The sequence below is a fragment of the Penicillium arizonense genome (assembly GCF_001773325.1).
Source record: "Penicillium arizonense strain CBS 141311 chromosome Unknown PENARI_contig013, whole genome shotgun sequence".
Taxonomy (NCBI): Eukaryota; Fungi; Ascomycota; class Eurotiomycetes; order Eurotiales; family Aspergillaceae; genus Penicillium; species Penicillium arizonense.
Window position 1 is genome coordinate 482,567 of NW_019173290.1, and position 18,368 is coordinate 500,934.

General features: G+C 51.2%; 3 protein-coding genes across 3 annotated transcripts; all 3 read right to left on the bottom strand.

The window, feature by feature from the left end:
• Positions 1-122: 122 nt before the first annotated feature.
• On the bottom strand, positions 123-4,835 carry PENARI_c013G09061 (uncharacterized protein; the record flags this gene model as incomplete). Its single annotated transcript, XM_022633305.1, has 4 exons — positions 123-439; positions 507-4,137; positions 4,192-4,618; positions 4,744-4,835. 4 exons carry the CDS (start codon positions 4,833-4,835, stop codon positions 123-125), a joined length of 4,467 nt encoding a protein of 1,488 aa, XP_022486770.1.
• A 2,329-nt stretch (positions 4,836-7,164) lies between these two features.
• Positions 7,165-7,570, bottom strand: PENARI_c013G03925 (uncharacterized protein; the record flags this gene model as incomplete). Its single annotated transcript, XM_022633180.1, has 2 exons — positions 7,165-7,368; positions 7,436-7,570. The coding sequence occupies 2 exons, from the start codon at positions 7,568-7,570 to the stop codon at positions 7,165-7,167; spliced, it is 339 nt and encodes a 112-aa protein (XP_022486796.1).
• A 2,543-nt stretch (positions 7,571-10,113) lies between these two features.
• medA (transcriptional regulator medA) lies at positions 10,114-12,403 on the bottom strand (the record flags this gene model as incomplete). The annotated part of the gene is made up of 4 exons (XM_022633378.1): positions 10,114-10,560; positions 10,616-12,084; positions 12,134-12,299; positions 12,368-12,403. The coding sequence occupies 4 exons, from the start codon at positions 12,401-12,403 to the stop codon at positions 10,114-10,116; spliced, it is 2,118 nt and encodes a 705-aa protein (XP_022487004.1).
• Between the last annotated feature and the right edge of the window lie 5,965 nt (positions 12,404-18,368).

Here is an 18,368-nt window from a genome sequence, read left to right on the forward strand (position 1 = left end):
TTGACAAAGATGAGCGCGCATATCTCCAAATAAATGGAAACGACAGATCCGTAGCTAACTAAGGAACCGCCAAGACGAAACAATGCAATGCATACAGGCTAAATCAGGAATGATGCACACCATTACCGCTTACCCTTCTTGCGGGGAGCGACAACCTTGAAAGCAGCACTAGCGCTCTCTTCCTCACGCTGAGCAGCAGCAGCAACAGTAGCAGCGGAGCCCTTCTTAGCAACCTCGCTCCAGCCACCACCGCTCTTCTGTTCACCAAAAGCACCGGGGGAGACGGACTCGACAATGCCCTTGTCGGCGAGCTTGCGGCGGCGGATGAATTCCTCGGAGAAGCGACGGCCGTCGAGGGTCTGCGAGTTGGCGTAGACGGAGTCGGAGATGATCTCGGCCTCGGCAGGGAGGAAGAGGAGTTGCTGGACAAAATCGTCAACTAGGGATTAAATGTTAGTATGCAGAGAAGACATATTGGACTAAATGTTATGTAGAGATGGACTCACCATTGATGTTGCTGTTCAGCCCCTTGCCCAGAGCGAGAGTGGCCCACTTGGTGAACTCTTCAACGGCCTGGTTGGGGTTGGACTGTGGGACGCTGCCAACCGTCACAGTACGAGCAGCGGTAGCAGGGCGGGGCTTGGCAATGACGGGCGAGATCGGGGCTGTTCCGCTGGTTGAGCGAGGCCCCAGAGGCACAGAGGGCGCACCCTTGACCTTGCCACTGGCACCGACGGTGGTCCAGGCACCGGAAGGAGTGGGAGCGGCCGGGGCGGTAGAAGCAGGGCCCTTGCTAGCAAGATCGGCGTAACGTTTGCCAGCAGAGGGGGGAGCAGGAGGGCTGGGGGTGGCGGCCATGGCCGCGGCAGCAGCAGCAGCCGCGCGGTTCTTGCGGGCCTCTTCCTCCTTCTGAATCTGAGCCAGGGTCTTCTTGCCAGTGTTGCCGGTAGGTGCGGGCTGGGCCTTGTTGGACCATGGGGAGCCGGTCGAGGCAGGAGTAGCTGGGGATCCAGCGCTAGCCCAGTTGGCGGAAGAGGGAAGACCAGGAGCGGCCTGTGCCTGCTGTTGGCTCAGACGTTCTTGTTCGGCGAGGAACTGGGCACGACGAGCAGCGGCAGCAACCTCCTCACGTTGAGCGGCAGTGCGAGCCTCGGCTTCCTGGATTTCCTTCAGCGAAGGGCCCTTGGGCAGGTCATTGGCTTCCTTGGCCCATGGTGCCACGGAGGTAGGAGCAGCGTCAACTGGAGTTTGGGTCTGCGAACGAGAGCCAGTAGCCAGAGACTCGGCTACGTTCTGACGGTTGCGCTGGGCAGTAGGCGCGGGAAGGGGAGAGGCAGAGGGTGGGGGAGGGAAGGGCTGGGGCATAGCACTGTCAACCTTGCCCCAGACCGACTCAGCAGGGGCGTGGTTCTGCTCATGTTCCTGCTGCTGGCGTTGGGCGGAAGCAGCCTTCTGAACCTGCTGGGAGAGAGTGAGAGGCTCGGCGCCAGTAACAGAATCGGACAGCTGCTTGGCTGCCTCCTCCATGTCGGCGGCAACCTCTGATTCGAGCTGCTGGGAAGCAGCGGCAGGGTGAGTAGGCAAGCCATCGGCAGTGCGCATACCCAACTCGCCTTCCTGGGCGCGGAGAGCATGGAACTGACGGAGTCTCTCCTCGCGAGCTTGCTGGTCGAAAGGATCATCCTCATTGGCCTTGTCGAAGTCCTCCTGTTCTTGTTGAAGCTGAGCGCGGTCCTGGAGCATGGAAGAAACTTGCTGAGAGTGGAGGAAATTGTCGGGCTGGCGGAAGGAGCCAGCGCTGCCAAAGGCGAAAGGATCCTGGCGGCCGACGCTCAGACGATCAAGCAGAGCTGGGAGCTGGTCCTGGCCGCCGACAAGGTCGGTGCCTAGCATTCCAGATCCGGGCAAACCACCCTGTCTGATCGGTGCACCATCGAAGAATCCAGGAATTCCCTGAGACGACTGCTGCATGGGAGCCTGGATGGGGGATGGCTGGTAGCCAACGGGAGATGTGATGCTTCCGAAGCTTGGCTGGCTGTGCAGGCTGTGGGCGCTAGACTGGTGCTGCAGCGGGGGTTGCATAGAAGAAGATGGGGCGCCAGGGGGTGCCATCTGCTTCATGATGGCCTGCTGCTGAGCGAGGTGCTCCTTCTGGCGAGCCATCAGGTACTGCTCCTCCTGCTTGCGGCGCTCAAGAGCATTTTGCTGTTCGGCAGTCAAGGTAGTGCCGAAGCTGGGGAAACTGCCAGGGAAGGGAGGCTGGGCGGAGCCGGCGGTGGTATTAGTCCATTGGGCGACGGTGGGCTCAGGGCCGTGGGGAAGGCCGATCTGGGGGACGAGGAATGGCTCTCGTGAGTTCCCAATGCGACGGACGAGCTGGGCCAGAGGCTCAAACTCGGTATCTTCAAGCTTCTTGATTTGCAGATCGGGACTGAAGAATCCAGCCTTGAACCAATCATGCATCTCAAGTCCAGTCCAGGGACCCTGGATGTTACCCTGAGGATCACGGTAGATCCAGCGCATTCTATCCGGCATGACCATGGTACGCTGCTGAGAAGCAGGAATAGTTGAGCCAGGAGTTTGACTGGAATCGTGACCAGCCAAGTTGGGAATCGAGCCAACAGCCGAGACAGGGGTCTGGGAGGCAGGTGTCGAGCCTGTTGCCTGCCCCGCCTTGTCACCTTGGTCGATCGATCCTTCCAAACCAACAGAGTCCGGTCGGCTCTCATCCTGCATAGATGAGAACAGGGCACCCAGTTTGCTTGACCGACCGATGCTTCCAGTACCGGAAATGCCAGCATGCGGGCTGAAGAGACCGCCTCCGCCAAGGGTACTCATGTTGGGAGACTGAAGATCACCCATGGAGCCGAAGATAGGATCGCCGAAACCACCTGCAAAGGCAGAACGCTCACGAGGGGGTGTACCGACAGCAGCGCCAGACGACCAGGTCGAAGCTGCACCCAGCCCGGACAGTCCACCAAGACCACCAAGGCCAGAGAAAGTGCGGTTGGCATTAACACTCGAGTTTTGGCTGCGGTCCACGGCGGGCAAATCCATTCCGGAACCAACACGTCTCATCGATCCGAAGGGGTTAGAGGAGTCGCGAAGGCCGCTCAGTCCAGGATGCTGGGCCTGCTGGATATCCGATCCATCAGTGTCGACATCCTCAGTGTCCGCCCGATCACCATGGCGATCACCATGCGGGCTCTGGTAAGGATTGGTGTTGGTCGGACTAGTTGGTTCGTGGCCCTGAAGCAAGCTGGGGGTAGGGTTCCGCGAGTTCTCCTGGCTTTGCATCAACTCTCGGAGTCCTGGGATGCTAGAGGTCATGCCGAACGCGCCGAAGCCGAGATCAGACTGAGGGGGACCCTCGACATCCTGAGATCCACCAAGAGCAGCGCTTCCGCTGCGAGGCTCGTCAAATGGATTAGTCTCGCTGCGGTTGACACGCGTCTTGACGGCATCTCCCCAGGGCGACTGGGAGCGGCCATCGCTATCATTTTCAGCAAGGCGTTCGAGATTGCTCATAGGCTTCTCCCTGGCGGAACCGGCCATATCCTCGGAGCTATCCTTCGACAGCAAACCCTTGAACCTACTTTCTCCGCGGAGACTTCCGTAACCTGGTTTCTTTTCGGTTGTGGGGGTGTTTGCGTTCGAGCCAAGCGAGAAAGCCCCAAAGGCTCCCATAGGGGAGAAATTAGCACTTTGTGAGACCGAACCCCAAGGGGAGCTCGGTCCACTCACAGCCGTATTCAGGGGATTGGTCGAGCTCCGCTTCAGGGTGCTGAAAGGAGAAGATGGTTCATCCCGAGCGTCCTTCGGCTTCTCGTTCGCGGTGGGTTCTCGGAAATCGGTCTTGCGACGCAAAAGAGCCGGGGGAGGGGTAGAAGTGTTGGCGTCGTCGCGGAAGAAACGGGAGTTGGAACCGGTGGGAGACATGGGATTTCCAATCGATTCACCAGTCTCCCGGCGTCGAGGGCCTGGGCGGCCAGCAGTAGGAGAGGAAGTATTGTAGTTATTGATGTGACCCTGGGGATAGGAAACGGAAGACTTGCGACCAGTTCCGGGGACAACGTTTTCCTTCTGGGCGTTCGTAGGTGGGGGCTTCAGAGGGGAATTGACCGAGGCGGCGAATAGCTATAGAATGTCAGTACAATAACTCACAGAGACCAGTAAAAAGGATAATCGAACCTCCTTCTCGCTATCCGACATAACAGCAAGCCCAAGAGGTTCTACCTGGCCACCATGATCCCAGCACACTTCAGGCCCCGCGGAGCTGGGTTTGTGGTCGTCCCGCTTCCCCCACGCGCCATTTGAAGAAGCTGACGAAGTGTGCGGATCCCAGTCGGCCACGAAGTATTCCTCCACGTTCTTGCTCAAGGATCCCTGCTCCCGCTGCGACTTATACAGCTCTAGAAGCTGCTCCTTCGAATACCGAGAGTCGCCATTCCGTGCAATGCTAGAGGTGTTTGAGCTCATGTGTGGGGGGATGTACGCTCCGCCGGCCGTAGGTGTCGAGGCAGATGCAGGCTGGCTACTGTCCCGCGGGTGGGAAGGGTTGGTAGCAACAGAAGGACGGCGGAAGGTCTGCGTAGCTCCGTTCATGCGGTTTCGAGACCTGGACATAGGTTAGCATCAAGCGTATGGAGCTTAGGACATTGACCAGCATGAGCAAGCAATAGCACCAGTGCAAGCCTGTTGAGCCACCAGCAATAGGGGGAAGACAGGGCAATGTTTGCATACCATTCTCCGCTAGTCCCATCCCCTCTCCGATTGGGGTCCTGGGTGTTGCCGGCGGCGGCCGAAGCGAAACTCGATGGAAGTGGTGTAGGCATTATGGTAGATGAGTTATTCTGGTCGGATGTTGATCCCCCACGAAATAACCGATGAGACAGTTTGTCGCGAGACTTGTGGCGGGTTTCGAGAATGTGTGATGCGAACGGACAGAGTCGCAAGACACAAGGAGTGAAGATTGAGATTGGGGAATGACAGCTAGAAGCTAGTCAAATGAAATAGAGAAGAGCTGAGGGAATGCAGAAAGCGGCCAGATTCAAGGTGAAGAGAGAGACCGAGTTTCGATTTTGGGAAGTTTGGAGCAAAAATGATTAAGCGGTGTGCGTGGCATTAGGCGCACTGAGGTAAATACACGGTAAGGGGTGGGCTGGAGGCGCGTGATTGGGCGGTGTTTGGAAGATTACAATGTATTGGCAGAACCAACGTTACCCTTAGAGCCCCAGGTATTCGATACACACAAAACATTGTGTTTGCCCACTGAGGCCGATGTACGCTCTACCTCCCTCCGCACTTCAGGGCAAACAAACGAATTTTACTTGAAAGAAGAGTGTGAAAGAGAATGCTGAACACAGTTTGAGTGAAAGCCTGATTCCTGGTTGTTCTGCAAGCCAAAAGCTATAAGTTATTGATAGGAACTATGCAGTAGGTGGCTTGACGCAAGCAGCGTCGTGGCAACACCAGGATAGACGTGTATCATATTTACAACCACGTACCTCTTCTGATTGGGAGCTCAGCTGCTTTCGAAAAGGTCCTGGCCTCTTTCAGCTTCCCTAACAAAGGTTCTTATGCATATGGGCATCCCTTTCAACCCTCTGCTATGGGCCAAGCCCTTGTCTTAACTCAACGTTGTGTTTTGAGATTCGGGCTAGACTCTGGTTGGGATAAGAATCCCATTCTCTGTGCCTGTCTATAGGGCTGGACCACTCTGTCTCGCTTTGTGGGAAATGTCTGCAGGTTACATCGGTTTGATCGACCGGGATTTCTCCCTTCAACACCGACTACAATGCTTTTGCTTGTTACTCAAATCGCACAGGATGTTTCAGGCCCAATTGATAGGGGTGTTCGCTTCATCTGTACAGATCGGCCCTTATAAGGAGACCATCTGCCGCTCCGGCTTTTTCCCTTCACTTGTCTTTTTCTCCAAGACAATTCACTCGATCCATTGTGAGCTTGTTATTGTTAATCTACTACAGGTCTTTCTTTATTATCTTTTAAAAGTTCACGTCGGCATTCGCTTTCAAGATGAAGCGATCAAGACGCGGCGATATTCCACATGCTGACTTTTGGCTGGGAAAACCTTTTGATGACAAGCATCATTGGATCGACCAAATCAAAAGATTGCCCTGCGCTGGCAGTACCAAGTGTTCCCATAAAGGATGCCCGTCGAACAGGTCGCCGTCTCCCCCTCCAGTGAAACAGCCATGTACTTGCTACAGTTGCCAGCACCAGCATCATGAACAGACACCTCCGCCGAGCCCAAGCATGAGCCAGGGCTCGGAAAATGGAGTCGTCCGAAAATATTACTGTTGTACATCGTCCGTGAAGCGCGAGCGGGAACAGTGGGAGCCCTCTCCGCCAGCAGAGAAAGCCCAATGTACCTGCCAGAGGCCCGTTAGCCCACCTGCACCATTGTGTCCGGGATGCCACTCCCGACATGCATCACCTGCGCCTGAACTTCGCCCACCAACGCACAAGCCCCTGCCAGCATCTCCACTTCAATCCTGCTGTTCCTGTCGCAAGGTATTCGGCTGGGAAGATACCCCTGCCACTCGAGTTCCAACCCCGACGCCGACCCGCTCCCACCTTTCGACTAGAAAGTCCCGAACTAAGTCGCCCCAGGCCAAATGTACCTGCAGGAGACACACTCCACCCCGGGAACCGGAGATCCGGCACTGCGACTGTTGTCACAAGGACTACCATTCTGATACCGGCTCCCATGTCTCCCCATACGACGATACATCATCGGATTGCTCCTCGGTTCGAGTTATCCCTGATTATGACAGGGAAGTCGATGAATCTCGGTGTGGTGCTTATCACCGCTGCCGTCCGAAATTTGACTGTCGGCAAGGCTGGGTTTGTGGGAGGAAGTGAGGTTTTTTGTTCCCAATTAGACGTCAATAGAAGTTCGATTGTTCCCTCATTTGCTGTTGAATCTACATTACTTTCTTGCTCTTACTACTCCAAAGGTGCATGAAAATCTACTTAAGAAATGAAATTAGGGTGCTCCTGGGTTCTCAATGAAGAGCTTATCGGATCAAATGCTCAAACTCGGGTCAAATTCATGTCATATATTGACAACCATGTGGCTCTCTCTCTTTGTACGGCGCACTTGCGGCGCCAATGTAAGGCCTGATAGCTCAAATTCTGCGCTTAGTCCACCTCGTCAAAATTCATATCCGTGCCCTCAGCCAAGTCGTCACCCCCTTCCTGCATCTTCTCTTTCGGAGCAGCGGCCCCCAGCTCGGCTTGGTACTCCGCCTCGATAGGGGCCATCTTGGACCTGATCCAATACCATCTGCCGCGGGCCGCACCCTCACTGATTCCGAGTCTGGCAGCAATATTGGCATCGGTGACCTATCAGATGAAATACGTACTTTAATTAGATGCTTGAACTTGGATAACGTAGACATGCTCTGCTCACCGGAACATGCTCAATGGCAAGTTTGTAGACCGTCCACATCATGAGAAGCTCCATGTCAACAGGCTTCTGCTTTCTGGTTGACTTTTTGATTGGAGGCACCTTGCCGGCCTTCTTGGCAGGGTTCTTTGGTGTCATGGTTGTTATTAGGGTAACGAGATCACGTGGTGGTGGTGTTCGAAGTTGAGGGTTGAAGGTGTGGAAATGTGGGAGACGATGTGCGTGGAAGTTGTGAAAACGCGGAATTTGGCGTGGTGTGACACGGTTCAAGGGGCAATAAACGACTGATGTGCACGCACTATGACCCTCCGGACACATAACTTTCTTTATATATGGACCGTTACGACCGGACGCTGTATACAAGCTAAGTGTTTTTGTCTTATATTAAATCAGGTGTGAATAGCGGCTATCATCTCATATAATAGCAAATAGAACAGTCACATAGATCAGTCAAAAGCAAAAATAGGACTAATCCGTATACATAAAACGCTGGAACATACAACAGACTGCACACCTACTCCAATAAATTATTTATAGCCCACAGCATTATTCGGCAATTCAGCTATCATCGTATCCTTGGAACCATCAAGCTCTCCTCCTACTACAGCAGCCCTCGACCCCTCGAGCTCTCCACCAAACTGACTAGACTTCGCATAACGGGGTTCTCCCTGTATAGGAGCTTCAACAGGTGTGAGGTTTTCACTGCTCCGGTTTTGTTTCCTTCGACGAAGCAATAGCCAGATCAACCCAATCAATATAGCGACTCCAGCCACGCCACCAACAACACCACCAGCAATTGCCCCAGTATTACTTGAAGACGAAACAGAAGATACGCCGTCAGTCCCAGGCTCGGATAAAGAGGTAGGCGTTACTTCCGCAGTAGCCGAAGCATTCGGGGATTGGTTGGTTGATAGTGTGTGGTTGGGTTGGGATGGGGGCTAGAAGGGAATGAGGCTCTTAGGGTTGTGTCGACAGTGGTTGGGTTATCACGGATCAGAGCAGGGCATTCTCAAGGTCGGAGTTATTGGTTACGTGTGGCCTCGGGATCTGAAGTCGCAAGTTGAGACATGGGGCGTGTTGGGATGAGTGACAGCGGAGATACAGTAGCATTAGATTGAGGGAGGCTATGTGCTGGATATTAATAAAAAATTTGCTTGGGGGGAAGGGGACCTTGCATCGCTTCTGCTCAATCACCGTGTTTGATCTTAGCGCATAGCCTAAATAGGGCCAAAGCATGCGGCAGATGAGCGAAGTGTACAATGACAGATGAGGGAGTATGGGTGATTTCCATGTGCGAGTGGATGCCTCGATCCTAGTTTTTGACATCAGGATATAAATTACTAAGGGACTGGAGTATAAGAGTGGACTTTTGTAGTGAACTTACAATTAGGAAACTGGAACGGATAAAAAAGTGGTTAGACGGGTTGATGGGTTTATCCAACACGATTTCGATTCGGCGTTTATTCTGTATACAGTCGGTCTTGGATGGCACATTGTAAGAAACAAAACCCAGTCAGAAAAGCCTCATATGTACTACTTTTGCATACGAGCGGCTTAATCCGCAAGCCAAGGGACAAACGTAGATCGATATGTACAATCGTGTCGCGCTGGACACTAGGAGATCTAACAGACCAATCACAATAGCAGAGGGTCATACGAAAACGAAATTGACTCTGAATTAAGTTAACAATACAAAAAAACGAGGAGAAAAGATTGACAAGAGTCTGATCAACTGCGATTAAACAACTAAAACTGAGACCAGGTCAAATTAAAATAATAAAAAAGAGGAAAGCATGAGAAACGGTCCAACCGTCCATGCCCGAAACGCCGAAACAATGCAGGAGTAAATAACAGCCCTCAGCTCAAGTAACAAGAACAAAAAGTGTAAGTATCAATCAAACTCCCAATATCCACCAAAAAAAGAACCATTGACAGAGACCGAGAACGAAAGAGAAAGGCATCAAACTGTGAAGCCAGGGCTCCAAAGTATCAGCCCAACCCTCCGATCAAAGAAGATCCCCATCATCCAGAATGCGCCAGGAGCATGATATAATGGACGCAGCTCTCCAAAATATTCCCAAGAAGCAGAAAACACAGACCCCAAACAAAATCTAATCCCAATTCCAACCCAAAAGTAATCCTGCGAATGCAAAAGGAATGACAGCAGCGCCTGTGCTATGCCAGATAGTAGTACAAAAGCCCAGCAGAGAAGCTTGCAAAGCTCCAAGCTCAAATCGAAATCAATCAAAAAAGGAGGGGAAGCCATAAATGCCCGGCAAAGAATATGCAAACCCAAGTAAGGAATGAACAAGACACCGTCTAGATGCGAGGAAGGGGTCTCCCTCACAGAAGTAGATCAAAAACAAGAATCCAAGATGCAACAAATATGGGTGTGGGGCATTCAGGCATCAAAATGTTATGTGTAAGGAGGGACGTAAAATCATGAGGGGCAGGATGCGAAGCCACCAAGAAAAAAACACAGAACTATCTCCCCACCTTTTCAAGTGGAAAGACAGACTGTCCTGTATCTCTGGTAACTGCAACCCGCGATCTGGGCTTGTGATCAAGGAGTGACAGGAAGGAAAATCGTATCTTCACAAAAAGGCAGAGGGGTAAGTATAAAAAAGAAAAGGAAAACGGAACGCAATCAAAAAGTACCAGTATCAGCCACGCGAGGGCGATCAATGGCCATGTGCCGTGTCGTGCATGTTATACACGGGGTCCATGTAGCTGTAACAGGTGCCGTTAGCCGGCGCGCCAGTGTGGGATGCACCGGTGTTGAGCGCGTGCATGTCCCATGCCGGGCGAGGGGCTGGGGCTGGGAGGCCTTGCGCCATCTGCGGGTGACACATGGCGGGATATGAGTAGGCACCGACGGATGTATAGGGCTGTGTCACTGCAATCATGTTCCGGAGATCTGGGGCCGAGGACATCTGGGGGGTTGCTTGGTCGGCCTGCGAGTAAGTCGGGGCCATGGCTGGGGCGTAAGTATTTGTCGCGCCGGAGTCCGAGATTGATTGAGGGGAGTTGATCGCGTGAGACTCGGCGCCGGAATCGGAGCCCATGTGACTGGCGTAGCTAGTGATTGGGTTGGGGAGTACGCTGGCTGTGGAGGAGTAGCTTGCGGACTGGAGAGACAAGATGTTAGTAATGTTAATTAGGATGAGAAGTGAGGACACATACGTATTTCCCAATAATCTTCTTTAATGCTGAGCTGAGGATCTTCCATGGAAAGACCTTGACGTCCTTCTCGATGTTGCGAGGCTTGGGGGCTGGGAAGCCCATAATAACCTTGAAGAACTCTTCGCTATCGGCCTTGGCCTTGGAAACGGTCAGAGGACGGAAACCCTCCAAGTTACGACGAATACGGTTCTTTTCTTCGACAGTGAAGCGCACAGCGACCAGAGACTCGAGCAAGTAGATGGTATCCACGCTGGTAACGTAGCACTCGTTCTTTCCCTCCCAGGAGATACAGCTGATGCAGATGCTGTTGGGGGCGCGATCCTCTGGAGTAACGGCCTTGAAGTCTCCCACGATGGTGCTGCCAGTCTGAGAGCGAGTGAATTGAACCAGGCGACGCTGTGCGTGGCGCTCCTCCTTCGACCAGCCCTGGGCCATGCTATCCAAGTCACCATTCAGCTTGAGCACAGCCTTGGTAGGGTACATGGCGTAGGGGTTGAATTGTGGGTTCTGGGAAATTGAACTCGTCTGCAAGGTAGAGGTACGGATCAAAGTCGGGGTGGCATTGCCACGCTGGGAACCCTTGTGCTGGGGCATGGGCATGCCCGGGTTGCGACCCTCGCTGGTAACAGGGAGGTAATTGGGGCTCCAGGCAGGTGTCAGAGGGGAAGGAGCACGCAAGGCAGGCTGAGGAGTGGCAGACACGGAGGGGTATTGAGCAGAACCGGGTTGCGGGGATGAGACAGCGTGGAAGGGAGCAACGAAGCCAGACATAGCGGGAAGAGGCTGCAAGTAAGGTGAGTAGGATGCGGACACGGAACGGCTGTGGTAACCATCGTGTGGCTCTACCTTAATTGAGGTTCCATTGTGGCGCTTGGTGCTTGCAACGGGGTTGTCGGAGTAGGAGAACTTGCGCTTGCGGGAATTCACTGGTGGTGACTGAGCCACTTGCTCGTATGTGTAAACGCCGACCTGGAGGACGGTGGCGGGGGACTCATCGTGTGTCTCCATCGAGACGGACAGTGGAACAGCAAAGGATGGTGAGCCAGTGGACAAGAATGCAGGTGCATAGACTGAGAGTCTGTACTGGAACACGGAGCCCTCGAAGCCGTGGAAAGTCGGGATACATTCACACTTCTTCGTGCCGAATACCAAATACAAGCCCGCATATGTGGAACTATGGAGGTCATAGGGGGTCTGAATCTGGACCGTGACTCTGGCTCCCTCTGCTCCTCGCTGAGGGCTGTAGGTCACCACCTCGGGTAGCTGACGCTGGCGTGCGCCCAACATGGGCGATTGAGACTCTTCGTACGAGCTGGCGTACTCATTGTTGGGCATGTATGGAACGCAGTCCGAGATCTGGCTTGCTTGATCGGCCATGGGAGAGGGCACGAACGGGGTGGTCACATAAGGCGATTGACCGTAGGTCGAGTAAGAGGCAGCATCATGCAAAGATCGTGTGGAACCGTAATCTGTTGTTGTCTTAGTACGTTGTCCGGTCCAGTGTTTCGATCAACTTACCTAGTATGGCGCCTGCGGTAGGCTTTTGAAAAGCAGACATGGACAGAATGGGCTCAGACTTGGCCCACAGGCCGTCTGAAAACGCACCGACAAACTGTGACTCTTCAGAATCCGAGAGATCCAACGACTCCCCTAGTATCAGAGGCGTTTGGAAATCTGGGTCGAACTGCGAGCGAAACAAGTCAGCTGGGAGGTTTCTTGTGTACAGAACATGGGTCGGGAGAGGATTCAAACAGGATCCTGGCCTGGGATTGGAAGAAGATAAAACATGCGGGCAGCCAGAGCCAGTGAAGGGTTGAGCTTACCAAAACACCGTGTGTCTTCGAGTAAGCCAGCTTGAAGATGTTGCAGCGAGTGCAACAAGACAGAACCTCCTGAAGCGAATGACTGGGAATTTATTCTCCAAACGATTGTAGGTCGAGAAAGCACACGCGAGAATGGAGTGCTCTCCGAGACAGAACGAGCGAAAAGATGAAGCTACTGTCAGTTTCACAAAAAGGGCAACAAAATGCCTCGAATCAACATCCAGCAATGAACCAAGGCTGAGACTAGAAAAGGCTGGCTGCAGGAATCGACTCAGATACAGTGGCCACGAAGTTCATAAAGACAAGATCCAGTAGGTTGAAAGGATCAGAAAGTCCACCGCCAATTCTGACAGTCCAAGGCAATTGGTTGAAAAGGTAGCGAGGAACAGGTTTCGCTTGAGGTTTCGGGAAGAGAAGTTCAAAGCAAGTTGGGCACCAGACTAACTCAAATGAGTATACGAGCTTTCAGGCGGATCGGTGCATAGACCTGGAAACTCACTGGATCAGAGAAGAAAAGAAGCTCAGAACTGAGACCAAATTCTGAACGTTCGACTTCAGGATAATATGCAAGATCCGAGGGTCATCAAACTAGTAGAGAAGAGTCTAATGTCAACAACAAACACGGAAATAGCGGGACGGGGAAGCCATCCGACGGCTTCACCATTGAAGCTCGTCATTTCCCGGTATAGTCCAGAGCCAGAAGGACACGGGCTGCAAGGAGATGGACGAAAGAAACCCCAAAGAGGAAGTATGCAAGGCAGGAGAACTGAGACCGTGGGCAAAGGGGGAGTGGAGATACTAACCTTAAGCCGATGAGCTGATCTGCCTGACAGACTGAGACCCTTCCAAACAGAGAGCTGCGTGGCCGCTTGAATCTGGATCGTATGGTGTACTCAGCCGAGACAGGTGAGACTGAGGCGTTTTGAATTTCAACTTCGCAAGTATACAGCTGAAGTTCGCAAAATAAAAGATCTCTGATATCCCAGTTGACAGTTGAACCGGGAACCGAGCAAACCGGGATCTTCTGGATATCAAGATGCGCAAACGCAAGTCGGGACAAAAACAGTTGGACAATCTCTGACTCCTTGCCCTAGAATGTCTCCACCGAGATCGGATATCGTATGAAATGGACCGAAAATCAAGGGTTTACTGCGCAAGGTGCCCTTAGGAAAATTAAGTATTAAAAATATCGAATAAGTCGTGTTTCCTCCAATAAGACGTAGCGAACGTGGTTCTCGTAGCAGCAGAAAGCGAGCGTAAGAGCGAACGTGGTGAGCGAATGTGGACCTCTAAAGTGTCATAGTAAAATAACAGATCAAAGGGGGGGAAAATATCAAGTGGGATGCAAGGAAGAGGAACGAGAAGGGTTAAAAGCAACGAGGATTGAGGATATATGGATTATTATTAGCAGGTCAGAGTACAATCGTTTACGACCTAACTGTATAGGGCCACGAGCTGTGGAGAATTTTCTTTTTTATTTATTTTTATTTTTATTTTATTTTAGCGGAAAATAAAATAATAATAAAACCAAAAATACAGTTTACGGAAATCGTGGCGGGGGATGCACAGGACAACCGATGACTCCGGAAACTTGGCTATTTCAGTGGGTGACACGAGGGGTTTCCAATTATATGTCGAGTCGCCCAAAATTACGGGGATTTGTGAAATCCACAGCTGTGACGCTTTCCGAGCTGCCCGGTCTGCCCGAGTGCTCCACTGCAGTGTGAAATATTGGGAGCTTGGAACTAAACAAAAATCTGCGATAAGTTAGAACGTGGTGAAGTTCTCGGGATAAAACACCCATCTGGCGGCCTGCACCGCCAGAAAAGTGGATCAGGCAGCATGTCGAAAAATGCAGGTAAATGTACATAAGAATATACCGCTCCCGATAGTAACCTTGGAACCTATATGTGTTTTTTTTGTCATAGCCTTGTTTAGGGGAGGGGGGAAACACATTGTAACCCTGGACAAAGGAAAAGGTCAAGGATCCAATCAGGGATTGTGTCTATAACGAGGGCTCGCTCCGAAAGGCTGCACTACTACTATAGGCCGGCCAATCAGAGAGCTTGCCCGACACCGTATGGTTTTGCTTTTTTTTTTTTTTTTTACGCTTTCCCTCATATTCCTTGTTATTCCCTTTTATTCTCCTAACTTACCTTTCTTACTCGAGTCCTCAAACTTTGTGTTGTCAGTTCTCCCCCCCTTCAGAAGGCTGGGACGCCCTTACGCCGACCCTTGGATCACCCGTGCCAAACCAGTGGAGGTGACCCTTCTCTTCTCTCCAGGTCAGGGCTCCACTTCGGATCTTCTGGGTCCCATCGGCCGATCAAATAGCTCATGTCGTCACTGGTAACTTATAGCACACATTGTACATGTACATGTAAAATGTCAGCTATGACATATTTCTCTGGGTAATTCTAGATAATTCTAGCCTACTGGAATAGTATAATGGTTTTCCAGTATTCAGTAATCCAGCTAATTCAAACTCTAGAGTCATCTGACTGAATCAGAATAAGAATAGAAAGGTCAAAAGTTCTTTAGGGCTAAGTTTAGCACACCTTGCATTTTCAGGTGACTCGGTGGCCTGACTATGCAAGGGTTTGGCACTGTGATTGGTTGGTGGCCCCATTAGTCCCGTTCGGGCATCACTCCGTGGACCTGCCCATGCTTCTCTGCGCTGTTACCATTGCTCGGACATGACCGAATCAGCATTGTATACGGAGTTTAATTGTAATTCAAAGTTCTGCACTGCACTGCTAACTACGTATATCTACATAAATTTCCCACCTTATCAGGCCCTGTCGATCGAATAGATGTGCAGAAGATCATGTTAATTACCCGAACGCGCAGCGCGTCTGTGCTTTTCCGTATGACCCTCCAAGTGCTTCGTATCCGTACAATATCCGTGTATGTCATTTTGGAAACATCGAAGAAATAACGAATAATGAGATCATCAGGGTCCGAAATACCCTGTCCTCGGAAAAATTTATGTTTAGCGCTCAAAACGCGCTAGGACCAAATAGCGTAAACGGTCCGGCATAACTTCATTATTTCGTGCAGCACCAGCCACGATGTGCAAGAAAGGGATGAAAGGATGAAAAATTAAGAAACCGCGGTTCGTTTTATCGATAAGAACCTACAATTGGCATCTCCGCGATTTTGCCACGTTGAAGACGGGCCCCGTTGTGGGCCGTACTATTACCTCAAGGAGTATTGTCTCCTTGAGATTGACGCTGTACCAACAAAAAACCTTGGACATACGACCAGGATAACCTGAACTTAGGGTATGGCAGTGCAAGCTTCGAACCGTATCTGAGCACCGTATCTGGGCGAGATAGCGCGACAGTGGAGTGATCGGCGAAGCTTCAACGAGATCAGCGCATGCAAACGGGGTTTCAAACGTCTTCAATAATTACTTAGCACCTTCCTTATTGTCTCCGCTAATTCTGTTCCTAGTACTTGGCATTTAGGAGTTAGTAACATGGAGAACTGAGGATTGCCCCTTCAATGTATCCCAATTAGGCTTAGCCCCTGTCGGCGTTCTATGGCACTCCACACTTTCTCAATGCTTCAACACATCCCGGGGTGCTTACCAGCCTCCAACTCCGTTTCTTCAAGGTTTAACGTGTCTTTACTTTTCTTTTTCGGGATTCCACATGGAGATGGATGTACTGGGAAATGCCCGTTTATGCAAACATGGTTCTGACGCAGGAACAACTCGAAACCATGCGCTGATCTACTACATGCACACCTTTTCGAAGGTACCCAATTTGTGCTACGGCCAAGCTAAACAAACTGGACTTTAGATATTCATCGGTGCCTAGTCTCGGGTGGCATACCGTGTGAAACTACAACAATAACCGGCACGAAACTCCTACCGGTCCGAGATTAGTTCGTTTGAGCAAGGACTTCAAAACAATTATTTAACAAGACGTCAGAAATAGGCTAAAGGGGAAATTACACCAAATCTATTATAGTTTAGTGTAATATGGTTATCGCATTATCCTAACTTAACTTGATGTAAAATCCAAAGTGTAGAGTTTCCCAACCACCTCAATAATCAACCAGAGCAAGGGGAATATTCCAACAACCCTTTGTAACGAATAATCCAATAACCATCCCTTGATGATTCTAAATCCAATGCAATCTTAATTAGTTTGTAGAGAGAACGGGAAATGCTTCTTGTTCGTTTGTCGTCTGATCGGCCAATCTTCGGGAGCTTCCTTCGAGATGGCCCCACATCACCAAGTTCTGCCCCCGAGCAACGCCCAAAAAAAGATTATTTTTTTACTTAGTACGGAGCTGAGTGTCTTCCCCATAATGAGTACGGAGTACACTCGGGATAGTCAATAATCCAGTCGTTTTGTTAGGATCTTCAACCAAGAAAAGCGGAGCTCCCGCACACTCTGAGGGCTTCGGACGTGCAACCTTGTTTGAAAGGATCTTCCGCGGTGCACGGTACACATTGGTGAGGATTTAGTCAACATTGACGTTGGGGTTTATACCGGACTATCCGGTTCTACTTTAGGTTGTGGCTCGGGGTTTGGACTTTGACTTTCAGATTGGCGGTTACGGTTACGATGTGCTCTTTACTCTCACATTCTCAGTTAAGGTTAATGATTGATCGAACTATTGAGAAAGAGATAAATGATGAACACGTACCTGTCCGTGTACATCGCAACCCAGTTCAGATGTCTCTGAACTGTTGGTTTTTGGTTTTTGACTTTACGGTTTTGGGAACTATATTGATTTTCCCCGTGCATATGCAAGTGTTATCGGGTACTGTACCCTGTAGGTAATAATATTGTCGCTCGTGCCTGTGCCTGTCTCCTATCTGTCGCGCCTGTCTAGCTGTGGAGCCACCCTGCATATCGAGCACGGGTTCGGCCACTATTATTGATTGACCTCTTGATGTTCCCAAGGGGAGTGAAGGAGTGAAGGGCAAGACATAGATGCCAGGGCCTCTCAGCAAGGATCTCCCTTTGCCCACGGGTTAGGATTGGTGCACGGATCGGAGGAAACTCTCATTGTGAAACCAGACCAAGAACATGCTCTCTTTGCGCCCTAGGTTCGTCAATTATAGACCCTTACATTTTGTGTTTCGGGTTCGAGTTTATTGAGGGTTGCGCAAACGGTAGCGATCCTCGGTTCTTTTCCCTGTCTCTTTGTTGCCTGTTGTCTTCCTTGGTTTTTCCCATGCCGATAAGGGATCTCTTAACCATAGCTCGGAGGAATGTGGCCCCGCTCAGTATTTGACATCTTGGGACGGTTATTTTGGGTCGGGGTAGACAAGTTGGTGTGTATTGACCTCTGGGGAACAACTCACCGCATCATCTCGGAGTCTTAATCACCATCTTATTTGCTACTGTTTCGATAAGTCTCCTCATTCGTCAAAAATCCTTCCATCGAACGCGGGACGATATGAACTGTGTTCCATATTAACCCCATCCTAGTCAGCCACTCAAAAACGCGTGAATTCACCGGTGTTGGACTAAAGCGCTAACCATGATCTGCTCAATGCGAAACTGAGGGGCCAACATGCGCTTCTCGGGGTAAATCAATCCTTCCACGCTAGAGGTGAAAAATTCGGAGCTACTCCTTCCCCCTATGCTTAGCGTCGAGAATCAACGCGGTCCGAGGAAAAGGTAATTTTCAGTTCAACGGTGCCAACACTACTGGAATAGTCTCACGTCTCTGGCATCTACGCCCCAGTGGCACTATATGATGTGGCCAAGGTGTGACCGTAACTCGTCGGTCGGTACAAAGTACAGAGTCCAACACACACACCCACAAACACACACACACATCCACCCACCCACCAAGGCAGAAGACGGTACTTGCCAGAAACCAAAGCACAGTCATCAGCTCTTCGGTAGCAACCTTGTTCAGCGGGACCAGTAATTGCGCTTATGATGATCATATCAGAGAAG